We start from the raw sequence: 18,391 nt of genomic DNA on the forward strand, positions 1-18,391 counted from the left end.
AGTGGACACCAATTCAATCACCATATTATAGGTAAATTTCTTATACCGCCTTATAGATCGGCTTCGTGAATGAGGTGCACTAGCGGTTCGACTGACTTAGTCTTATATGTATAGTAATATTAGAATTTTAATGTTACATATAGTATCATGGTGTATGTTTAAACCCTTTCAAAAATACTTAGGTTATATTTTAAAATTTTAAAATTAATATTCAATTAATTAAAATAAAATAAACCATCTATGAATTCAAGATAAGGATATCAAATTACCTTCTTATTTTTTAAAAATATTTAGTTTTATTCAATTAAAAAATTACAAAAAAAAGTAATAATCCTAATCAATTCATGAGATATCTTTAAAACCAAAATTTGTGGATCTGACTGTCCAACATGGTGCGGTAAACAATCACCACACCGTGTTAGGATGATTTCGCAGGCCAACACGCTGTGGTGGAAGAACACCACGTCGTGTTTGCGGAACAGAATAACGATTATGTTTGCTTCTTCTTGTTCAAGTTCAACGATTATATCAATTCAAAAGAAAACTAAACCTATGCCCTGATACCACTGATGGGTATTTTACAAAACATATAAATCCTATATGTACATGCAACCCTAAGAATTGATCTATGTTTTCTCTAATTGAACATACAGCTTGAACAAAAAAAATAGAAAACCCTAGCATACTAGCATATTTTCGAAATACACAATTAGGGTTAGAAAAATCATACCTTGATTTCTATATAGTAATAACAATGCAAATCCTTGTGTTGATAAAGCCTTTAGAGCAAGCATCACAAATGTCACGCATTTAGTGGTTCACACCCAACACTAGCAATAGAAGATGACTGAGGAGGTGAGTCTCAAATTTTCGATTAGGTCTTCTAAGAAGCAAGTGGCCGGAAATTATAGGGTTTAGGATGTTTATATAGTACAGTCAGGAAACCCTAGATAAACGCTAATCCAAGATTATCTTAAACCGGGTAATTATCCACTATCCTGTTTATCCACCATGGATTATTCTGGAACCCCTTAAGCCTTAAGAAAACCGTCCAAGCCTATGGAGGGTTCTAGATTGCCTCTTGTTCAACTATTGAACAATTACACTTCAGTCCCTATACTTTTAATTAATTCCTTTAGTCCCAAAATTAATTTCAATTCATTCCTGATTAAATATTACTATTTATAATTAATATATTATTTTCATAATATATTAATAAATTATTTATTTCAAATTATTAATCAAATAATAAATCAACATATTTCTCCAAAACCATCATGTCTAGTTGCTAATTTTGAGGGCAACCCAAAATGACTGTGTTACTATCAATTCAAGTATATACCAGTTATAGTTATGAGTTTAGAGACTTAATCCAACAAAAGGTTCATTATTCGATAAGATAATGTTTGATGATTCAAGGAAGAACAAAACTCAGTAAACAAAATAAGCTTATGATATGATCAAAATAAAACTGAACAAACACTAGTTGGATTCAATGTAATTGTTTTCGTTGGATAATACTAGATGATATTCCATAAAAACTGGGATTCGGATAAATATAGTCAAATAACATGATAGAGATGTGTAACGTCCCAAAATACTAGATAATTTTTTTTGTTTTTAAATCAACCTAACCATTCATTCATTAATTTCAGAAATAGATATAGTATCAAAAGTAACGGTATCATAAGTGTGAAATCTCCTGTGGCTGCGATGCAATCACGTCGGAATCTTCCCCTTGGAACCAAAAGTACCTAAAATGTTTAAACCACAAACCGTAATAAAAAAAGGTTAGCGAGTTCCCTAAAATACCACATTCCATACATAACAGGTCTATTTCAACCCAAAAAGGTGACATGGGTCAAATCATAGTCTTTTTGCCTGCCAAGGACCAAATCATGGTCTTTACTTGTACAAGTGTCAGGGGTAGTTAGATGTCATTTATGCATCGTGTAGGATTAGTTTTAGTAGTATTTTTCATAATATTTTATGTTATTTCATGTGCATAAGCTTAAATAATTTTCAGCTCATGTCTTTTGTTAGAATTCCCGTACTGCTCATGTTTTTATGTCAATTTTAGATAGTTCGAATGGAGCAGTGCTTTGGGAGCAGTTGGATGTGCGTTTGAAGCTTAAAATGGAGCTTGGAACTTATGAAGGACTTTGAGGAATGCTTGGAAGATTTTTTGGTCAAGAAAAATTTGATCGAATTGACCACATGAAGATAGATTCTACAATCTGAAGCTAAAGGATGATGCTAGCAGCTTTGACACCCTGTCAGTATTTTGACCATATCTCATGCATCATAACTCTAACTGACAAGATTCAAAATGGTTTGAAAACTAGACAAAATTTCGGACAAATTAGGAAAAACAGGGAATCACAACTCTTGTACATACGATCACATGGAGCCTTTATGCGATCACATTTATGGTCGTGACTTGTCTTCAAGGTTTTTTCGTGCCAAAAATTCATCTGGGAGAAAAAATGAATTCATATGATCGCAACTTTGCCTTCTGCGATCTCATATTTGCCAAAAAGTTCCAAAATAGAATTGTACTTCATTAAAAAGGCCCGAGACGTGTTTTCTTAAAAACATGCGATCGCAACCTTGCTACATGCAATCACATGTATTGTCGTTTCTCCTGCTGGGCTTATAGAAAGACCCGAATGACATTCCAGTAGGAGGATTTGATACCCTTGTCGATTCCTGAAGTTCTAGACGACGAAAATACGATTTTGGAGGCGTTTCTTCTCCGATTTCAACGATTTCTGAAGATCTGAAGACTATGGATCATCTTCTTCAATTAGATTAGTAAGATTAGTTGTTTGATGCCTCTTTTCATCTGTTTTCATCATATTTTAGCCATGTCTTGCTAGAACCTTAGTTTTCAATTCTGCATTAGACTAGTACTTTTGATGTGATTGATCATTAGATCTAGTTTTTGGCTTGTTTTTCTATCTAGATTCTTCAGTTTTGTTCTTAATGAATGTTTGTTTTTAAATTCTTATTAGTCTGATCACCTAATTAGGGTTTAATCATTCCAGTTAATCAGTTAATAAAATTTGTAATTGTTCTAATTAATTGGTAATAAGTAACAAGTAATAAATTGGTTCCGTGTTTGGGATTTGACTTTATTATAAACTGGAAAATCGTATCTTTACACTTCCGAGTTTGTGAGAAATATTAGACATTACTGAGAATTTTACAAAGAACTTAATGCAATTTTTTTGATTTAATTAAGAGGTTGTTTAATTGAATAGTAAAAAGTTAGGGTTAATTCAAAGAGCTTGTTTTGATTAACTAGTTTAGGTAAAAGAGATTATACTAGAGCTCGTTATTTTTTCTCAGTACCAGCTTAGATAGAACGCATCTCAAATAATCAGATCTGGGATAGTTGCATGATTAGGAAAGTCGCAGCAGAGCTGAAACCATTTTTATTATTGATTTTCATTTAATTTATTATCACTGCAAATCTAGTTTTTAGTTTGAATCAAAATCCTCCTCTTTAATAATTTCTGTTTCTTGACTAGAATGTGCTTGATGCAAAAAGGCACTGACTTTTAGGTTGTGTTCCTGAGGATTCGACCCTGCTTCCCTGTGTTATCTTTTTAGTGCAACCAGCAGCGATCATTTTATTTGTTTAAATCGGGTGCGACAACATCAACGCTAGTTGACCTCCACATCGTGACCATACCTTGGCCACATCGTGGCACCTTCTCGACAAAACATTCACGATTTCCATTTTCGCCACACCATGGTAAACACGTTACCACGTCATGGGAGAGTCTTCCCAAAACAGTTGACGGGCCCTTCATCGCCACGTCGTGGCACCCTTCATGCCATGTTGTGGTTATTGGTTAAAAACATTTTTTTTTTGCTTAATCTCTTAATTTGTTAAGCCCTTTGCTCAAGTTGTCCAGAAGGCTTCTAGGGACCTAATGATCCATAAAAATCCAAACTTTATGGACATGCATACCCCCATGCATGTCCTCAACCCAACTAGGTCAAAATATGGGAAAAGTGGCCCTCCCACACATGCATGACTCCAAAAACCCAACCATCTTCTAGATCCATAAGGTAACAAGCTTAAAGGACCTTGGTGAGTCGTAAAGTTGCAAACTTTATCTCATTAGTTCATTCAAAACACATAAAAGGACCTAAACATGCAAAATAACCCTAGATATACTAAGAAGGAATAAAAAAGATTAGATCTTGAAACCTTACAAATGGTCCAAGAGGTGATCTCAAAGATGGGACGGTGTTGCTTGCTTGATCGTTTCACCAAATCTTCTTCTTCTTCCTTTAAAGTGCACCAAAACACCAAAGATAAGATTAAATATAGGAGATAAAGGATTAGAGTTTTCTTCAAGGCTCTTGGAGGTGATAGAGGTTGAGGGTGGAGGAAACTCTAGCCATCACTTCCCTTAAATAGGGCCTTAAGCCCGAAATTTAGGGCTTGCTAAAAACAATCAATATATTGTCACGTTGTGGCGGCTAATTGAGATGTGCGTTCTTTGCGAGTCATGCTACATCGTGGTGATACCTCACCCACGTCGCGGCCATCCAAAATTCATAATTTGCTTAAAAAATTATAGCTGAAAATTCGGATGTTACAAGATGATGCTAGATAATTCGAGAATGAAAACGGAAGTAAAAAAACTTGTCAAAGGGAATAATGGTTATGAAATAGGATCTCACTAGATGATCAAAAGATAATCCCACAAGAATTAGTTAGATTCAATGTAAACTGTTTTTCATTGGATGGAAGATATACAACCTTGTTCGTTGAGGTCATTTCCAAGGTATATATCCAAGGTTGTCTGTAAAATTAGAACAAGCAAAAATATTTTACACCTCCCATTTACTCTTTTATTGTACGCATAATATTGTATTTAGTCAATGTAACTATCTACATTATTATTCCATTTCGACAGTTTCATGTTCAAATGACAACACATTGTGAAGCTCTTTCCAAAGGATGGAGCCATAACAAAGACGTGTATACATATATTTTAGATAAAAAAAAATTATTGGGCAAGAAATATTATAATATAAGAATCTATTTATAAGCTAAAGGGGATGTGGATATTAATGAATAGCAACTAGAATGAGGTACCCTGCACTGCGGGGTTCGGTTACGACCAGACTTTCAGTCTTTTGGTTTTCGGTTATGTATGTCGTATAGTCAATAGGTAGTGTGTCGTTGGTGATCGTATTTCTTAGTATGTAGTAGGAAGTAATATTTGTGTTTTAAAGGATATTTTATTTTGTAACATGTATATATATATATATATATATATATATATATATATATATATATATATATATATATATATATATATATATATGGTAAATTTAGAGGATAAAAAGAATTGAATTGAATGGATTTTAATTGTATTTAGATGAGTGTATTTTCATTATTATGAGTAAAAAACAAAATACATACTCCATATTTGTATAACACAATGCTTATGTTGCATGACAAAGACCATGTAACCAAACAATCAATATATGTGAAAGCGGGAATGAGAAGCAAAAAAGAATAATATTATAGTGTATTTACAAATACCCAGATTTAAGCATTCTGTGTCAGCACTTGGACGAATTACCAAAACGCCCTCATCAATTGTGGATTCATCAACCAAAGCACCAATATTTTGATCCCAATAAGAGTATGTACTCACTCATCTGTGACAAAAGAAAATCATATAAAAATTAAAGTTTAGCTACCAGCCTACAATATTCCATCAAAAAATTTGTAGAATGAAATGTCTTATTTATTTATATCTAATATATTGACGATATGTATTAAAAAAATCCAACAACTGTATTGAGCATCACCTGGAATTAACATAAAAGCTCTAAATATTTAAAAGATGAATAAACTCATGATTTGTTGAACCACGTTCGAATGGAAATTACTCCATCCTCTATTTCAAGCCATGCGAAATATCTACACTGAATAACCTATCTTACATAATGCATGTTTTTTCCACCCAAACATCATGTGGATTTTTGACTGAAAACTCAAAATGAGGGACCACTTGCAGATCAATCTGTAAATGTAAATAAAATCCATAATCAAAAGTTGTTTTCAAGAAAATCTGATCAGTTTCATTCAGGCATTCTGTCAAACATCTAATGTGCAAGTCAAATCATTTGATTGTGATACTTAATTTGATACATATACTCCATTCTAATGTGCATCTCCAAAGTAGCAAATGAAACGGGTAAACCCTCAGTCATCTATATTTTGACTTTATGAAAGAAAGTGAAGATGAACTATTAGGTTGTGTATAACCCTTAACATCATCCACCATACCCAAAAGATGGAATCTGAAAAGAATAGATCAGTATAAGCATTTATATAAAGTTCATACACTAAAGTCTCTAAAATTACAGAAAAATAAGACTCACCCCCTTCTACAACAGGGCAAACAACAATTCTTTGGTGATAGTAAGATTTGACAATAGCAGGAGCTTCCTACAGCCAAACACAAAACAAAACATGAGATATGAAAGTCAAAAAAAGTTGTTAAGGTGGTGGTAGATGATGAAATTAGTGTTATCATCAGACATGTAATTAAGTCGTACAATTTCAATATAAACTACACAGTTCATGAAACCCAATAAAAAAGAAACCAAAAAATGACAACTTGGTTAAGAATCGAAGAAATTGGAAGAACCTGTTACTTTACTTACCCCCTTTTACTACCTGCTTGTCCCAACCTTCCTTTTCATTTCAGCACCAGTGACAGTTCCTTGCCTCCCACCTCGCTGCGAAGCCTGATCCTAAGCCAGGCCGGTCGATTTTCGTGATGGAGATGGCCCAAGTCTCTGAATCATTGACCTACAACCCAACCCCCGATGTTTATGTTTGACTTATTAGAAATAGACGCTATGGTTGATAATAAGATTTACTAAAAGAATACCTGAGATGTAGGCTCTTTGATGGTTTTCTGTTGCAAGGTTATGAGTTTTGATTGATTGAACTGCCAAAGAAGATTCGGGTTAGATGAGATGCTAGTGGCGACGCGATCTCAAAACCATTTACACGTTGGAATCCGATATTATAAGATTGGTAAACTCCACTGTTATCATGTCTCTATCAAGGGTAGTACTTATTATTGGAGGCCATGGAGGTGAATTTGCCAATAGTTTATCCAAATTGAAGCTTTGTGGCTTCTGCCTCGATTTCTATCAACATAAACAAACGAATGAAACCCAACACACACCAAAAGCTCATCTAAACATGTTGGTTAAACATTTACAGTCAAAAGAAGGGAAAGAGGAAGAGCAAGGGAACGATTTCTGTCAAGAATCGATCCCAAACACCCCAATGATTTTTATCAAACAATAAAAAAAGGAAAAGAAAGAACCCAGGACTGCTGAAGCAGCCCCGTCTGTTTACCTGCAATCACCGCAACAGGCAGTCCGTCTCCATCTTTCTCGTTGATCCCACAGACCGAGACCCACCCCGTCGCACCACTCTCTTTCCCTTCTAACTCCACAACAACCACCAAACACCTGTTCACCGCCATTTGCTGCTGTCGTGATTGCAGCTTTCGTCCGATGCTACTACCGGCACAGCTTTCGTCCGCTGCTACTACCGTCGCATGTGCGCTTCGCCGCCATTTGTAGAAGGGGACAACTCCACCATGCTTTCTCCATCTGGGTTTGCTGCCGGACGAACGAAATAGAATAGGAAGAAGTGGTGGAGCCGCCTACTTTGATGGCTTCTTTTTGGATGTAAAAATCAAAAAATCGATTGTAAGACAACATTATCAAAATTCTCTTCTTTTTTCTATTTGGTCTATCCAAAAAGAAGGTTTTGAACATTCAAAATTCTAACTACCCTGTAATGTAGTAATAATAGTTGTTCAGGAAACCTTCTTTTTGGATAGACCAAATAGAAAAAAGAAAAGAATTTTGATAATGTTGGCTTACAATCGATTTTTTGATTTTTAACATAAAAATTAATATAAAACGGATTGGGTTGTTAAGTGAACAATTTTCTATTAGTTATCTCTTTTCTAGGGATCCCAAAAGTCTAGTAGGACCCTGGCCCCTATCCTGTTTGTAAATATTTGTTTAAAGAAATCAAGAACGGGGGACAAGGACATGGGCGAGGGCGGGGCCAATGTTAACCCCTCGATTTAATTTTGGGGCAGGGGTGGAGGAAAGGGGGGATTTCGGGGGTGGTGATGAGGGATGCAGCCCCATCTCATTTGCCCATGTTGACATCTCTACTTTTCTTTGTAATTGTTTATTTTTTCCCGTTATTTGTTAGCTTGTTGCGTGGATTCTCGTTGCCATGGAAACGAATTGTAACGCGTAAAAAATAACCGTTGTTATTTAGACCGTTTGAAAACGGTCAAATTCAAAAAAAAAAACACTTACCTTTTTACCTATATATATATATATATATATATATATATATATATATATATATTATTTCAAATTTTTATAAATCTTTCTCTCATTCTCTCTATATTTTATAAACATATTTTTTCTTAAAATTTCAAAAAGAGAGCAAAACCCAAATACCCATCCATCATCAAACCCAAACACAATCTCGCCTCTCGTCCGCGTGACGGTAAGGCTAAATAGATATCAAGAATTCTTCCAAAAACAAAATAGAGCAAAATGATATCAAAGAGATAGCAAGATGACTTATATATCAAGGAATTTAGTCTGACCAAACATTTATTATTTATCAATCACTATTCATGGAATGCCACATCTTTTTATAAAGTATAATATGATTAAAAAACATTATTCAACATTTCAACAATATATAAAGACACGAATAACCATAACGATATCAGGAAATATGGTATGTTTTGATTTCAAACTTCACGACTTGTTTCTCTTTTATCGTTCTTTACTTCTTTTCATAGCATCCAAAAGCTTAAACAACAATATCTTACTTCAATATTTGTGTGGAAGAATATATGATAGCGATGGTAGTCAAATCAAAATGTCTTTCTAATTTATAATCCATCACTCATTTTTTTTTAGTTGCACCACCAGACAATCCCACGGCCAAGTGCTTCTTCCCTACCCTACACAGACACACACAAACACAACCTCTCACTTTCTTGAATTTGGGTTTTCTGCAATCCTACCAAGAATCAGACTTTTTTTTTTTTTTTTTTTTTTTTTTTTTTTTTTTTTTTTTGGGTTTTCAAGAAAATCATCAAACAAGATAAAACCCAGATGAAGAATCTTCAAAAAGATAGTTAACAAACAAGAAATCGCCAAAATTTAGGTGAATTCCAAGAAAATAAATTAAAAAAGATGCTACTTTAAGCAAACCAATCTTCAAATTTTACAGAGAATTCCATTTTCATTTCCCCCCAATTTATCAATATTCAGGCATTAATTGACTAATTTTGCCTTCTTGTTCGGCGGCCATTTTCTTCTCCGACACTCTCAACCAAACACAAACCACCGTGAAACTCAACACCAGACTCAACAATCCACTCCCCAATCCAATTCCCACAATTGCCACCACCGATAATCCTTTACTCTTCATCGGACCCAACGGGTACCCGTAAAGATCCTTGTTACCTAAAAACGAGCTCGCATTGAAACGTGGCAGGTTTCCCGTCCGGTTTCCGAGGCTCGCCGGAATAGGGCCGGATAATTTGTTGTTGGAAACATCAAAAACCGACAACCGGGCTAAGGAACCGAGCTGAGGTGGGATTGTGCCGGAAAGGGTGTTGTCGTGTAGGTCAATGACGTTGAGGTAAGCGCACATGGTGAGGGAAGGTGGGATGGCGTCGGAGAGGCGGTTGGAGGAGAGGTTGAGGACGGCGAGGTTGACAAGGTACTGAAGTTCGTTGGGTATTGGTCCGGTGAGAGAGTTGTTTGAGATATCTAACGCCTGGAGGTTAGTGCAATTGGAGATAAACGGTGAGATTGAGCCACGAAGGGCGAGGTTCGGCAGGGAGAGCTTGTAGATTCGGCCGTTGTTGCAGGTTGCTCCGGCAAGGTTCGAGAGGAAGCCTGAACACGGGTTTTCGAAGCTGGGTTTGGTCCAATTCATGAGATTATGATTCGGGTCTTCCATTGATTCAAACAATTTGGTCAAACAAGATTCATCGCTGGGATCTGGTGTCGATGGTGGCAAGAACACAGAGATTAGCATCAAAACCAGTATCAATCTGGAAAACCCCATGAAGAAAGAATTGAAAACAGAAGAAAATAGGTGGAATTGGGGATGAAGAAAGGTGTGAGTTTGATTAGGGAATAGGGAGTGCGCATGTGAAATGGATAATGAGTAAATGTTTAGAAAAGTTGGATTTGAATAGAAGAAGAGGGTAAGGTAAAGGGGTAAATTGTTTTGGGGCCATGTGAAAAGGGAAGAACGATGACTTGTAGATGTAGGGGGGCACTAACTTAAAATTTGGGAAACTAATTGGAAAGAGTAACTGGATTTTGGAATGAACGTATAGTTGCATTCTCCTAAATCGAGGCAATAATTGTAAGACATTGTCTTTTGAATTCAAGATTTTGAAGACCATAGTTTTGGTGTTGTCACTTTGCACTTTACTTCTATCTTCAACAAGTTCCAATTCCTAAGATAACCTTCTAAATTAAGAATGGATGAAGAGTATTGTAGCATTTTGTTCTTTGAATTTTTGTTTTAAAAAATAATGGTTTATTTATAGCTAAAAGATCAAGTAAGATTGACGTTCAAGACATTTGAATAGTTGTGTGTGCACATTTTCACTCATGTTTGTACAAGAGTTTGGAACCATCTTGAGAAATCAACATAAAAGTACTTTTATCGTGTTAGTTTAGATGTATCTATCACCAACGATATTTGTAAAATATTCTTTCAACAATGTTAAAAGTGTTACCCATAAATTAACTCATATACGATAACAATAACCAACAAAAAGTACTTTAACTTCACAAAATTGACGAATCTAACTAATATTTGGTATTTATTTGTAATTTTAAAAAAGTAACCACGTATTTTATTATATTTATATTAGTATTTTTTTTTTTTTTTTTTTTTTTCAATTTGACGTGTATTTGGGAAGATGACATTTCGGAGTTGAGTCCAACCACACAACCCAAACTAATATTTGGTATTTAATTGTAATTTTTAAAAAATAGCCACTATTATAGAGATTCCGGAATCTACACCGAAATACGGTAAATTTCGGAGATATTTTTCAAAGAAAAAATAGAATACGATTCTGATGAGTTGAATGTTTTACGGGTAAACTTTTGGTTCATATACTTGTATTTGTCTCTTTTTTTTTTTTTTAATAATAACTAAGATACGTTAGTCCGAAATGTGAAGAACGTATTTGAAATGTAGTGTTAACTCATATCCAATGCCTTAGATAGCTAGTTATTTAGCCACATTAACGCTCATAACACTAGATAACCAGTTAGGTTTATCCTAGAGAGAACTCTAAATGAATTCTGCACTTAGAATACGAAAAACGCGTATGGAATACAAACAACAATCCAGAATATGAAGAGCATTACAATCCAGAATGCCAAAAACAATTTAAAATGATGTTCAACGTAACTTTTAAACTAATTAATTTATTCGTTTGCAGCATAACCGTATTTTCATAGTTTCTCTTACAATGTCTTACAAACCTGTCATTGGTTTGGATATTCTTGATGAACTCAATAACCAACCGACATGCGAGGCTATCTATCGAAAGAAGTATTTAGATAGGTGGTTAGATATTTTTGTGACACTAGAAAGGGGCCATTTTCTTTTTACATTGTATTTTCTGCAAAGAAGTTATCATAAATCCTTGAAGTAACGGAGACGAAATGTATGTTTTTTTTTGTTTTATTTTTTGTTTTTTTAAGATTGGAGACTTTGAATTGACCTTTGGGAGAAGGCAGATATGTCTTGTTACTAGCTTCCAGTTTTGTGATTTTCCCTAACCTCGGATTCTCGTTACGGCTTTCGAATACGTGTGTTTCATATAGTTGTTTTGAGTGACTAGTAAAATTGGAACATAAAGAACATTTTTTATAGATCTCTTGATGACGATGTGGTTCGAGTGTGTCTGATATATTTGTTGGAAAGAAGGTTCAACATTCGGTTAGCTCGTCGGCCTGTGAATGAGGAGTTTTTAGGCTTGGTGTCATACTTTAAGGACTTTCACATGTATCATATTATTTACCGTTTGTAGTTAATTTTTAAATGTCATTAGTAATTTTTTTTTGATGTGAATAGCTGTATTTTTTTTTGGTGATGCATATATCCCTAAGACATGATAATGTAAAGACCCAAAAACCATGATAAAATTTTTCATTTTTCAACAAGTGTTACAGTCATCAAATTGTTCCAAAACCATTACATAGTAACAATGTCAAATTATCAGAGTAACAATATCAAAAAGTGCAGAAAATAGTGAGGGGAGAATGTTGTGCCATCACAACGGGTCCTTCCCCTTAGTATCGAAAGCACGTGAAACCATAAATATAGACTATAAGCAAAAGCTTAGTGAGTTTCACCAAAGTACCGTATACCATACATAAATAAGTTAGTGCTATGGGCCAATCATATTCTTACTAGTAATGCCTGCCGAGGGCCAAATCCCGATCTTCTAGATAGGTGCCAGGGGCCAGACCCTGGTCTTTCATACAAATGCCATGGGTCACATCTTGGTCTTTCATATAATTGCCAGGGTCCAAATTTTGGTCTTTCATACACATATCACAAAGATAGCTAGCATCCTATATCACAAATAATGGGTCGTTCTTGGTTCCTTCGACCCATCGATACAGTGAGAAAACTCACCTTAGTCTGCTGATAAATAACTGGATGCTCGGTTACAAAACCGAAAGATCTCACACTAAACACAAACAAATAAACCTAATCAAAATTAGGTTATAAATGATAACTGTGGGTCTAAATCCCATACCTAAATCCTAGGGTAAAAGACCATTTTACCCTTCCCATAATGGGCCTACCCAAACTTGGCCTAATAACACAATAATGGCCCTAAGGTCCAAAAAGGCCCAACTCGTACAACTTAAGGCCCACTAATAAAATCCTAAGCCCCACTTATGCTTAAAACAGTCCAAGGCCCAAATCCTAACTAAGGCCTAAAAGTCCAAAACCCAACCAAAGATCAAAAGCCCACAAGGAGAAAACTCACCTCAGTCTGCTGATAAATAATTGGATGCTCGGCTACACAACCGAAAGATCTCACACTAAACACAAACAAATAAACCTAATCAAAATTAGGTTATAAACAATAACCGTGGGTCTAAATCCCAAACCTAAACTCCTAGGGTAAAAAACCATTTTACCCTTCCCATAATGGGCCTATCCAAACTTGGCCTAATAACACAATAATGGCCCTAAGGTCCAAAAAGGCCCAAATCATACAACTTAAGGCACACTAATAAAATCCTAAGCTCCACTCATGCTTCAAACAGTCTAAGGCCCAAATCCTAACTAATGCCCAAAAGTCCAAAACCCAACCAAAGATCAAAAGCCTACAAGGAGCCACTGCAAGGCATACGCTCGACGTACACATTGTACACTCGGCGTAAGTGACCACCAATACGCGTAACGTACCATTATATATGCCCAACGTACTGGGCTGCTTTCCACCTTAATCCATTTTAGTGCTTAATCCTCTCAACCCTAAGGTCTAACTCTCAGTTCTCTTTTATTTTAGGGTTTTAATACATAAAGTTTGCAACTTTAACCCTTAGCATGTCTTAATGGAATCTAACATCCACTTTTGTCCAACAATGCTCATAATAAGACTTCAAACTCATGCATGGACCAATGTGACATCCCCAAAATCACGGCCAGAAAAGACCGGTTTGTTTATGCTTTGTTTAAAAATCAGAGTTACATTTTAAATGAAAGTGTTGCGGAATTTGTCCCAAAACAAAAATATGATAAAGATTTATCAAAAGCATTTCCATAGAAATGTATTTCATTAAAAGACTCGGGATGTCATGTTCGTACAGATCAAAAGCATAAACAGTACAATATAAGCCTTACTACATTATTTCATATCTACAGGCCTATATCCGTAATCCCTCGTCCAAAACATCACACCTATGCTCATGCGCCACTACCTGTAATACATAAAACTGAGTGGGTCAGGCTTGGGAGCCTGGTGAGCACATAGGGTTTTCAACCCACAATAAATAAGTTTATTAATTTCATCGATCAACAATAACCCGATTACCCGTTCCCGTTATCCTCACTTCACGTCCCTAAACACCTATCATAAGGGACCTAGCCTAAGGATCATCATCGAGACGGACACTACTGCTAAGGGGATTCCTCAGTAATAAATGTCCTAAAGGCAACCATGTGGGGGATGGAGTACACCGGTGAACATATCGTTCACAAACACCTACAGGTTGCGAGCCTGCTAGTGTTCCACTGGACTGTCTAGAAGAGTCCGTGGTCGTCATCCATACTCCGCTAGATGACAGAATCAACAACATCAACATCGAGGCCTCTCATCATTTTATCACACATCACCTATTGCATCTACCCATGTTTTACCCCAACATTTTCGTAGATATAAAATACATATACAGTTTAAATCATTGAAAACATGTATAACAACGTTCATCTAGCATAGATAGCAAGTATTCAGATAATTTGCACACATAGCACGTAATTTATATAAAATACTTCATATCTATGTGTAAGTTGAAAGTAACTATGCACTCACTTGTTAAGGTGATGATTCCAAAATCGGGCAGCGCTTGCTTCTAACGATTCTATTTTCCTTCGACGAAACCTAGCATTATTATCGCTAAATTTTAGTCTAATATTTACCGTGACCAACTATTAGTCTTAGTATTATTATTATTATTATATAAGCGTTAAACAATATTTTCTAACCACTATATACAGACAGGGGCCAGACATAAAACACCGGAGGGCAGGACCATTTTGGCATATAGCACTTCTGAAATCCAACAACCCTATGCGGCCCTTTAAACCAGATTCCCCGTACCGCGAGTAGTTAAAAAAAAATATTATAACGACACTTATATAAGTTATAATAATAGCTCAAATATTTATTATAAGTTCATAATAACAATACTAATTTTAAATATAAGCTATATTAAAATAAGGTAAGCATAACTTACTTACAAGGGGGTTTTAGCTAGGAGTCGGGCTCTACAGGGGCAGAACTTCGTCGCTGAATCTTTCTAAGAAAGATTCGTGCAGCGCTTCAGCGCTCACCTTACTATACTAAGCTACAGAAAGAGAAGTCGAATCACGAGGGACTGAAATGCTCGGGGGATAAGGAGAGAAAGACTCTTGAATCAAGAGAATGGTGCAAGAAATATGAGAGCCCAAGGCTCTTATTTATACTAATTGAATTTTCAAAAACTACCCTCCATAATTACTTAATGACCTTTTAGTTATATAAACAACTAAACACCCCTCTATAATACTATTATAAATGGATTTAATGATATTTTTACTAAACTAATGTCGAAAGAACTCAACATTAGTCTTATAATGACCGCATCGTCGATACCTTTCTAATGATATATACATATGTATATATATGTGTACGTATACATGATTTATACTTTATTTTAATACGTAAATATGCTATTATAATTTGTAACTCGTTCATACGAACTCCGTTTTTGACGTTATTTATATCCACGCGTAGGTGAAGACGTACTCTACAACTTTCATTTAGACTCCGTCGGCTAATTTTGACTTTATTTTTAAAGTTATATTTTTAACAAGCCGGGACAGGATTGGTCTGTTTAAAATCTCATAACTTTTTCATACGAAGTCAGATTTGGGCGTTCTTTTTATCGATGTTCTTAGTTTAACATATTCTACGACTTTCGTTTAGATCACTAAGGCTAAATCTCGCTCTATCGTAAATTCACTATTCACGCTTCCCGGTATCATGTCGGTTCTGTCGTGAAACTTCGACGGGTCATAACTTCTTCGTTATAACTCGGATTTCGGCGTTCCTTATATGCACGAAAACCTTGAGACATATTCTACAACTTTATGTAGAGATATCGGGATTATCTCACACTTTAATTTTGACGCTCATTTTTATTCTTTATTAATTATACATTTATAATTAAATAATAAACACATATAATTCACATAATACTCAAATATTTCATCTTTATTACTTCAAAAAGAGTTACAAGAGTTGACCTAGACTATTACATTGACAAAAATGCTTAGCCCTGAAACCCGGGCGTTACAATTCTCTCCTCCTTAGGATGATTCCGTCCCGGAATCATGCATCAGCAAACAGATGTGGATAGCGACTCATCATGTCATCCTCTGTTTCCCAAGTGAGATTCGGCCCATTCGAATGTTTCCATCGGACTAGCACCAAGTCGACCATCTTGCGTCGTAACTTCTTAGTCTTACGGTCAACAATTGCCTCAGGCTCTTCGATCAACCTTTTATTTTCATCCATCCTTAACTCTGAGATTGGAATTATGTCGGGAACATCTCCTGTGAATTTCCTCAAATAACACACATGGAAGGTGTTATGAATACCATTGAGTTCTTCGAGCAATTCCAGCTTGTAAGCTTGGTTCCCTATCTTCTGAAGAACTTTGAACGGTCCAATAAACCTTGGACTCAACTTTCCTTATTTCCCAAATCGTATAAGTCCCTTCCACGGTGAGACTTTAAGCAAAACGGAATCCCCAACTTCGAAAGTTATCGGTCGTCTTTTCTTGTCAGCATAGCTCTTCTGACGATCCTGGGCTGCTAACATCTTTTCCCTAATCACCTTCAACTTCTCAGCAGTCTCATGGACTATCTCGGGGCCCATAAACTGCTTCTCTCTGGCTTCAAGCCAACAAGACGGCGTACGACACTTCTGCCCATACAAGGCTTGATAAGGAGCCATCTTGATGCTCGAGTGAAAACTATTGTTGTAGGAAAATTCTACCAGAGGTAAGTGCTCGTCCCAATTCCCTTGGAATTCGAGGGTACATGCTCTCAGCATATCTTCCAACGTCTGAATCGTTCTTTCGCTCTGACCATCAGTTTGCGGATGATAAGCAGTACTCAAACACAACTTTGTACCTAACTCCTCTTGTAGACTCCTCCAAAACCTTGACGTGAAACGACTATCACGATCTGATACAATCGTAAGAGGGACACCGTGAAGTCTTACAATTTCCTTCACGTAAGCATTTGCGAGCTTATCCATAGACCACTTCTCATTGGCTGCTATGAAGTGTGCACTCTTGGTGAAACGATCCACGACTACCCAAATCATGTCGTGACCGTTCTTCGTCCTGGGCAGTTTAGTCACAAAATCCATGGTGATGTCTTCCCATTTACCCATGGGTACAGGTAAAGGTTCCAAACTCCCATACGGTTTCTGATGTTGTGCCTTAACCCTCGCACATGTTACGCACTCGGCCATATACTTCGCAACATCGAGCTTCATCGTCGGCCACCAGTAGTAGGGTTTTAGGTCCCTATACATTTTAGTGCTACCGGGATGAATTGAGTACATGGTCTTGTGTGCTTCTTCCATCAGAAGATCTCTTATTCCTCCCGTCTTAGATACCCAAATTCGATCTTGGAATACCTTTAGTCCTCGACTGTTTGTACCAAACACTAACGTTCTTCCCAAACGTTCTTCCTTTCGGTCATTTTTCTCTAAAGCTTCTTCTTGAGCTTTCCTGATACTTTCCACAATCGTCGAGACGACTTCAATTCTTAACGCTCTTGGCCTTTTCCTTTCCAGATTGACTTTCCGACTGAGAGCATCAGCAACAATATTTGCTTTACCAGGGTGGTAAAGTATCTCACAGTCGTAGTCCTTGAGAAGTTCTAGCCAGCGTCGTTGCCTCATGTTCAACTCCTTCTGATTAAAGAGATACTGGAGACTCTTATGATCAGTGAAGAGCTTGCACTTCGTGCCGTAGAGGTAATGCCTCCATATCTTTAAGGCAAAAACTACCGCTGCCAACTCCGGATCATGAGTGGGGTAGTTCTTTTTGTGCTCTTTCAATTGTCGAGATGCGTATGCTATCACCTTTTCTCTTTGGGTCAGAACACAACCCAAGCCGACTCCAAAAGCGTCACTATAAACCGCGAAATCTTCGACTCCATCGGGTAGAGAAAGTATCGGTGCTTCACATAACTTCTTCTTTAGCTTCTCGAATGCCTCATCGTGTTTCTCACTCCACGTATACGTAGCTCCTTTATGAGTCAAAGCTGTTAATGGAGCAGCTATCGAAGAAAAGCCTTGGATAAATCGTCGATAATATCCGGCTAATCCTAGAAAGCTTCGAATCTCCGTGGGACTCTTTGGATGTTCCCACTTCATTACAGCCTCGATCTTTGCGGGGTCAACCATTATTCCCTCCTGGTTAACAACATGACCCAAGA

At 36.4% G+C, this 18,391-nt stretch overlaps 1 protein-coding gene and 1 long non-coding RNA gene across 3 annotated transcripts; both read right to left on the reverse strand.

Annotated features, from left to right (window-relative positions):
- Window positions 1–5,529: 5,529 nt before the first annotated feature.
- LOC145087459 (uncharacterized) lies at window positions 5,530–7,865 on the reverse strand. 2 transcript variants are annotated; one of them, XR_013700816.1, is made up of 6 exons: window positions 7,415–7,865; window positions 6,936–7,200; window positions 6,706–6,853; window positions 6,421–6,487; window positions 5,845–6,339; window positions 5,530–5,691 (listed from the first exon to the last, which is right to left on the reverse strand). It is a non-coding gene; the product is annotated as an uncharacterized LOC145087459 (long non-coding RNA). The 2 variants fall into 2 exon arrangements; XR_013700817.1 differs by having other exon boundaries at window positions 5,845–6,059; window positions 7,415–7,863.
- A 1,046-nt stretch (window positions 7,866–8,911) lies between these two features.
- LOC145087460 (receptor-like protein 44) lies at window positions 8,912–10,503 on the reverse strand. The gene has a single exon (XM_079025409.1). It carries the CDS (start codon window positions 10,184–10,186, stop codon window positions 9,371–9,373), a length of 816 nt encoding a protein of 271 aa, XP_078881535.1. The 5' UTR covers window positions 10,187–10,503; the 3' UTR covers window positions 8,912–9,370.
- Window positions 10,504–18,391: the final 7,888 nt, after the last annotated feature.

This window comes from Lactuca serriola, chromosome 2 (genome assembly GCF_051521515.1).
Source record: "Lactuca serriola cultivar US96UC23 chromosome 2, Lser_US96UC23_V15, whole genome shotgun sequence".
Classification (NCBI taxonomy): domain Eukaryota; kingdom Viridiplantae; phylum Streptophyta; class Magnoliopsida; order Asterales; family Asteraceae; genus Lactuca; species Lactuca serriola.